The 8,268-nt window shown below is 34.0% G+C and overlaps 1 protein-coding gene across 1 annotated transcript; it reads right to left on the reverse strand.

The window, feature by feature from the left end:
* Positions 1 to 532: 532 nt before the first annotated feature.
* On the reverse strand, positions 533 to 1,144 carry LOC127096020 (secreted RxLR effector protein 161-like). The gene has a single exon (XM_051034648.1). It carries the CDS (start codon positions 1,142 to 1,144, stop codon positions 533 to 535), a length of 612 nt encoding a protein of 203 aa, XP_050890605.1.
* Positions 1,145 to 8,268: the final 7,124 nt, after the last annotated feature.

Consider the following 8,268-nt stretch of genomic DNA (forward strand, 5'->3'; position numbering starts at 1 on the left):
TGTTTAGAAACAATTCAGTTTTCTAAGACATTTGTCTTAAAACTATTCCATTTATCGAGATTGATTGTCAATTATTAATAAAAAACTATTTAGTATCCATAAAGCAGATTTGTTTAACCAAACAAACTCTAACTGGATACATTTGAGCTTATGAAACCTTCTCACTTCAGAAGTCTCACATTTTCTCAGAACTACCAACAAATCTCAGAGTCTCGTTTTTTCATTATGAGAGATAAACCTTTTGAGAAAAACATCTTTTTCATTATGAACATAAGTCCATTTTTAAAATTTTCAGAATTAAAACAAACCTATCTCTAGCAAGGGATTTTTTAAAGATATCAACCCATAGATGGTATGTATCAATAAATTTTAGATTTAAAATACCCTTCTAAACATAGTCATGAATAGAATGATGTTTTATATCTATATGTTTTGCTCTAGAATGCAGAATGAGATTCTTAGATAAGCAAATAGAAAAAGTATTATCACAAAGTATATGAATGTTACTCTCATATATCTAGAAATCTTCTAGCTAACTTTTCATATAGAGCATTTGAGTGTTGCATTTAGAGGCTGCTATGTATTCAACTTTAATAGTTGAAAGTGCTATTGTTGATTGCCTTTTGCTAGACCATGAGATCAGACTATCTCCTAGAAAATGACAGCTTCCAGAAGTTCTTTTTCTCTCAAGTCTCTCTCCAGCATATTCAACATCATAGTAACCTAATAGCTTGTAATCTTTGGATTTTCTATACAACGAGCCAAGGTTAATCATACCTTTCAAATACCTGAATATCCTTTTAACAGCTATTAAGTGGGACTCTCTAGGATATGATTGGAAACAAGAAAACAAACTGACAGTAAATAAAATGTCAGGTCTAGAAGCAGTTAAGTATAAAAGAGAACCAATCATACCTATATAAACCTTATGCTCTACCTTAGCAAATACCTCTTCCTTCTCAAGGATGCATGTAGGATGCATAGGAGTCTTTGACATCTTGCATTCAGACATGTCAAACTTCTTTGGAAGTTCATTGGTGTACTTGCTCTGATGGATGTAAGTTCCTTCTAAACTTTGATTGATCTGAATCCCCAGAAAGAACTTGAGTTTCCCCATCAGACTCATCTCAAACTCTGCATGCATAGACTTAGCAAATTTTTTTCACGAAGTAACATTAGCAGAACCAAATATGATGTCACCAACATAAATCTAAACAACAAGAATGTCATTTTTGAATGATTTACAGAATAATGTTGTATTCACTTTCCCTTTGGTGAAATCATTTTCTAAAAGAAAAGTGCTTAGTATTTGATGTCATGATCTGGGAGCTTGTTTCAGACCATACAAAGACTTCTTCCGTTTGAAAATAAAATCTGGATTTTTATGATTCTCAAAACTAGGGGGTTGGTGTACATACACTTCTTCAATAATGTAACCGTTCAAAAATGCACTCTTAACATCCATCTGATATAACATGATGTTATGATTAATTGCAAAAGATATTAAGAGACGGATAAACTCTAACATGGAAACTAGTGCAAAGGTTTCTGTATAGTCAATCCCCTCTTGCTGAATATATAACCTTGTGCTACCTGTCGAGCCTTATTTCTAATTGTTAGAATAAGATTTTGGTTCTGTAATTTATCTCTATGTTTTGATGATAACAAGATTGAAACAATTTGGTACCCTAATAAATTTTCTAAGTGTACAGGACTCTAACGAAAAATGAATCTGACAAAACAATATCTGACATCACACAAAATCCAGAACAACTGACTTGGAGTTAAAGAAATCATATCTGATGCTGAACACGAGCATATCCAAGAAAATCACATATAGAATCTAAAGACTATGAAGAAACTAAAGACTCTAATGAATGTACATCTATAGACTCTGAAGATGCTCCATCTAAAGATCAGTCAAAGAAATATTTGAAGAGGACACAACAAACAACTATTTGAAGAATACAAGATCTGAGAAAAGACTCTGATTTCCGCTCACTCTGATTCGTGCCCAACAGATCATTTTACCCATCAAGATCAGTGACTTAACAAAGAAGTTTTCCAAGTATGGTATGAATCTCTATATGGATAATGTTAAATACACTCCAAGACTGTTATGGAAAGGACAAAAAAATTAATGTCATGAAGTCCCATTATTGGCAATATATCACCATCAATATTCTCTCCAATGGTATCATCTCCAAGCACTATAAAAAGGCTGAACTATCATCATACCAAGATACGAAGCTATCACATAAGAAATATGCATATACAATTTGAATCATATACTAAATTCTTGTTATTTTATATTTTAGTTATCACACACGAGTTATTGCTCTTAGTATGGTCATTGATCATTTGTTTTTAATTGTGTTCATGTTGCTTATCTGGAAGCACCAAACACATTCTTGTAATTCTCAATAGTTGCTGTAAATTCCTCAAGTGACTTTTGAAGTATGTATACTTGAGAGGGATAAGAGATTGTTGTACTCTTAGACGATTGTTGTAATATTTTTATATTATTGGATTAAGTCCTTATTGAACGAGAAATCACCTTGGTCGGGTGGATTGGAGTAGCTTTGATTTTCAAGTGAATTAGGATGAACTTCTGTGTTGTTTGTTATTATCTTTGTGTGTATAGAATTGCTAAAAGTTTTTATTGTCAGTGAAAACAATTCAATCCCCCTTTCTTGTTTTTCTCTACCTTCAATTGGTATTAGATCTTCGGCTATGTTATTGATTTTTGAATTAAACACTTAACAGTGTAGAGAGATCCAGTGTGAGAAAAACATCATGGATAACACCAATGAAAGAGATAGCTACAATGTTAAACCTCCAGTGTTCGATGAAGCTTCTTCCTAGGCTATGACGTTGACCTATGGGACATTGTTACAAGTGATTATGAACCACCCATATATGTTCTTGCTATTGTCATTGCAAGAAGAAAAATGAGTGATGATCAGAAGCGTGACTTCAAGAATCACCACAAAGCCATAACTATTATGTTGAATGCAATATCATATAGAGAGTATGAAAATATCACCATCAGGGAAAAAACTAAAGAAATCTTTGATTCCTGAAAGATGACTCACGAAGGAAATAATCAAGTCAAAGAGACTAAGGCTCTAGCCTTAATCCAAAAATATGAAGCCTTCAAAATGGATGATGATGAAGCTGTTGAGGTAATGTTTTCTAGATTCCAAACTTTAGTTGCAGGACTCAAGGTCCTGGAAAAAGGACACACAACTGTAGATCATATTAAAAAGATAATCAGAAGTCTTCTAAAGAAATGGAGACCTATGGTTACTGCTTTAAAGTTATCCAAGGATCTGAACAACATAAGCCTTGAAGAACTCATGAGCTCCCTCAGAAGTCATGAGATAGAGCTAGAAGAAGATGAACCTCAGAAGAAAAGCAAATTAGTGGTTCTGAAGTCTAGATCAGAAAGAAGAAAGCCAGGAAGGAATAAAGCCTTTCAAGCTGGAGAAGAAGACGACGATGACTTTGAAAAGGAAGATTCTGATGATGAAGAAGAGTTATCTCTTTTATCCAGAAGAATCAAACAACTTTGGAGAGAAGGGAATAACGACTTCAGAAGACCTAGACAGAAGGGAAATCATCCAGAGTCAACTTCCAGAGGCATACCAAACAAAGAGGTAACCTGATATGAATGTAAAGAACCTGGACACTACAGAAATGAATGTCCAAAGCTGAAGAAAGATGGTTCCAGAGAGAAGGATTCAAGAAAAACTCCTTCAAAACTAAGAAGGGGATCATGGCAACCTGGGATGACTTTGAATCTGACGCTTCAGAATCTGATTTTGAAGAGGAACAAGCAAATGTTGCATTCATGGCTACCATATTTGGAAGTTCATCCGAAAAGGAATATGACTCTAAAGAGGTATTTTCTGACTTTTTTCGTTATGATCTAGAAGCATGTTTATCAGAATCTCTAAGCTCTTATCAGAAGCTTTGACAAAAATTCAAGATCCTAAAAAGGGTTCATGAAAAAAAATTTAAAGAGTGTGATAAGCTTGAGAAAGAAGTTTCTGAACTTAAAGGAAACAATTTTGTCCTTGAAAAAGAAAATGAATTTTCAACAAAAAATTGTTTAAAACTTGAAGAAACTCTTTCCAAAGCTCCACCAACTTCTGACACCATCATATATAAATATGAAAAAGATTTTTCAGAAATTTCTGAACAATGGGCTTGAAAGAAGAAAAATGGATTCTATGATTTGTGGTGTTATTCACAATAAGAAAAGAGGAATTAGATATGACTCTGATGAAGATGAATTAATACCTTCCGCGGAAGACAAACCTAAATCTCCTTTTTCTTATCATTATACACATGCACAAACACAAAAATTTAATAATGCTAGAAAACCCAAAGTTTCCAGAAACTCTGTGAGAACTAATCATAAAGGACCCAAAAGATTCTGGGTACCAAAAGATAAAATAGTATATGTTGCAGATATCTTATGCGGCAGAGTTAAAACACCAATCATGGTACCTGGATTATGGATGCTCGCGACACATGATAGGAAGAAAGCCTATGTTTCAAAGCCTGGAACTTAAAGACGCTGGCTTCGTAGGCTTTGGAGGAAAAAAAGGAAGAATCAGAGGATCTGGAACAATTGGTAATGGATATCTTCCCTCTATTTTTGATGTCCTTTATGTTCAAGGATTAATGCATAACTTGTTATCCATAAGTCAATTAAGTGATAACGCTTATGATATATTCTTTAATCAAAAAATGTGCAAAGCCATTAATCAGAAAAATGGCACAGTCCTTTTCACTGGTAAGAGGAAGAACAACATTTATAAAATTAAGTTGTCAGATCTAAAAGATCAAAATGTAAAATATTTAATGTCAAATGAAGAGCAATGGGTGTGGCATAGACGCTTGGGTCACATTAGCACGAGGAGCATTTCTCAGCTAAATAAACTTGAGTTAGTCAGAGGCCTACCTAAGCTGAAGTTTTCTTCAGATGCTCTTTGTGTGGCATGCCAGAAAGGAGAAACTTCTAAAATAACTTTCAAAAATAAAAATGTTGTTTCTGCCTCTAAGCCTCTGGAACTTCTACACATTGACTTGTTTGGACCTGTTAAGACAACGTCAGTCAATGGTAAGAAGTATGGACTTGTCATTGTTGATGATTATAGTTGTTGGACATGGGTAAAATTCCTAAGATACAAGAATGAGTCACATTCTGTGATCACTAGTTTCTGCTCAAAAGTGCAAAATAAATTTGACTCTAAAATCATCAGAGTCAGAAGTGATCATGGTGGTGAATTTGAAAACAAACTTTTTGAAGAGATTTTTTACTATAATGGAATATCCCATGAATTCTCCTTCCCTAGAAATACACAATAAAATGGATCTATAGAAAGGAAGAATATGACTCTTCAAGAAATGGCCAGAACCATGACCAATGAAACAAATGTAGCTAGGCACTTCTGGGCTGAAGTTGTGAATACAACGTGTTATATTAGGAATAGAATCTCTATTAGACCTATTCTGGAGAAGACTCCTTATGAACTGTCTAAGGGAAGAAAACCCAACATTTCTTATTTTTATCCTTTTGGATGTTCTTCTTTTACCCTTAATACTAAAGATAATCTGAACAAGTTTGACTCTAAAACACAAAAGTGTATTATGCTGGGATACTTAGAACGCTCTAAAGGCTATAGAGTATACAATACATAAACACAAATTATGGAAGAATCAATACATATCAGATTTTATGTAAGCTTGAATCTGAAAAGTCAAAGCTAGTTGAAAATTTTGCAGATTTGGAGATAACACTTGCAGATTTTGACGAAAAGACTAAAGAAACTGAAGAAGCATAAAAGGGAATGTCAGAAGCACCTGAAGTCACAATCATTCAGAAAAGATCAAGAAATAGACCAAATGTTTTTGTAGAATTGATTCTGGGAAACAAAAACGAACTTGTCAGAACAAGATCAACATTCAAAGGTTCTGAAGAAACACTTCCGGGACTAGTATCCATGATAGAACCAACATCCTGTGAAGAAGCTCTTCAAGATAAAGAATGGATTCTGGCAATGGAAGAAGAAGCTGATCAATTTGCAAAGAACGATGTCTGGGATATTCTACCAAAACCCAAGGGAACCCACGTGATTGGAACCAAATAAGTGTACAGAAACAAACTCAATCAAAAAGGTGAAGTGGTCAGAAATAAAGCATGACTGGTGGCACAAGGTTATAGTCAAGAAGAAGGTATTGACTATAATGAAACCTTTGCTCCAGTCGCCAGGTTAGAATCTATTCATTTACTTGTATCTTTCGTTGTAAATTACTCAATCAAACTATATCAGATGGACGTTAGGTTAGAATCTCTCATATTATCTAATGGAACTTTCTCTTGCTTTAGATGTTTTCTCTGTTGTGTTCCTTTTGAGTCTGACAAAAAGGGGGAGAAATAAATAAACAGCCTTCTGATGAAATAAATATCTAACTCTCATAATCCACTGCTTACATCCTAATACTTTAAATATTGCACAGTCTAAGTTTTCTTACAGGATATATCAAAATTAATATTCAAGAATCAAGCTAATCAACATAAGAGGCTCTGGTAAGGAACTCTAAACTCTCTAGTATCGGATTTAGGGGAAGCTTGCTAACCTCAGGGGAAGTCGTACTGTATTTGACTCTAACTTATTTTCCTCTTCATATTGTGAAGTATCATTATTTCATCAACAGGTGAAGTTTTTGTCTTCATCAAAAAAAGGGAGATTGTTAGAACAAGATTTTGGTTCTGCAATTTATCTTTAAGTTTTGATGATAACAAAGAAAAAACAATTTGGCACCCTAATAAATTTTCTATGTGTGTAGGATTCTAACGAAAAATGAATCTAACAAAACAACATCTGACATCACACAAAATCCATAATAGCTTACTCGGAGTTAAAGAAATCCTGACTGACGCTGAACACAAGCATATCCAAGAAAATCACATACAAAATCTAAAGACTATGAAGAAACTAAAGACTCTGATGAATGTACATATGTAGACTCTGAAGATGTTCCATATGAAGATCAATCAAAGAACCATCTGAAGAAGACACAACAAACAACTATCTGAAGAATACAAGATCTAAGAAAAGACTCTGATTTCCGCTCACTCTGATTCGTACCCAATAGATCATCTGACCAATCAAGATCAGTGACTTAACAAAGAAGTTTTCCAAGTATGGTATGAATCTCTATATGGATAATGTTGAATACACTTCAAGACTGTTATGGAAAGGACAAGAAAATTAATGTCATGAAGTCCCACTATTGGCAATATATCACCATCAATATTCTCTTCAACGATATCATCTCCAAGCACTATAAAATGGCCCAACTATCACCATACAAAGATACGAAGCTATCACACAAGAATTATGCATATACAATTTGAATGATATACTAAATTCTTGTTATTTTATATTTCATTTATCATACACGAGTTGTTTCTCTTAGTGTGATCATTGATCATTTGTTTTTAATTGTGTTCATATTGGTTATATAGAAGCACCAAACACATTCTTGTAATTCTCAATAGTTGTTGTAAACTCCTCAAGTGACTTGTGAAGTATGTAGACATGAGATGGCTAAGAGATTGTTGTACTCTTTTACTATTGTTGTAATCATTCTAGGTTATTGGATTAAGTCCTTATTGAAGGAGAAATCACCTTGGTCGGGTGGACTGTAGTAGCTTTGATTTTCAAGTGAACCAGACTATACTTCTGTTTTGTTTGTTATTATCTTTGTGTGTGTAGCATTGCTAAAAAAATTATTGTCAGTGAAAATAATTCAAACCCCCTTTCTTGTTTTTGTCTACCTTCACTAACTACCTCTCCTTGTCCGTTCAACTTATTCTTGAAGACCCACTTAGTTTCAATAACGTGAGTTCCTTTGGGTCTTGGCACCAAATCCCAGACATCATTTCTAGAGAACTTATTGAGTTCCTCTTGCATATCTAGAATCCATTTTGTATCCTGAAGTGATTCATCAATTGATGTGGACTTTATCAGAGACACCAAACCTATAAGACTTTCTTCAGAGGGCTTGAAAGAGGATCTAGTTCTGACAAGTTCAGACTTGTCACCCATAATCAATTCTTTAGAATGTGAAGATCTCTATGTGTAACTTAGTCTGAGCTTCAACAAATTTTGGTTAAGGAGTTTCAGAGTCTTTAACTTTCGTTTCTTTGGCTTCTGAATTCTTTCCTTCACAACCTGAGTAAGTGATCTC

This window comes from Lathyrus oleraceus, chromosome 6 (genome assembly GCF_024323335.1).
Source record: "Lathyrus oleraceus cultivar Zhongwan6 chromosome 6, CAAS_Psat_ZW6_1.0, whole genome shotgun sequence".
NCBI lineage: Eukaryota > Viridiplantae > Streptophyta > Magnoliopsida > Fabales > Fabaceae > Lathyrus > Lathyrus oleraceus.

Excerpts from the sequence above, each read along its gene's own strand:
- LOC127096020 (XM_051034648.1), bottom strand. The coding sequence starts at position 1,144 with ATGCATGCAGAGTTTGAGATGAGTCTGATGGGGAAACTCAAGTTCTTT.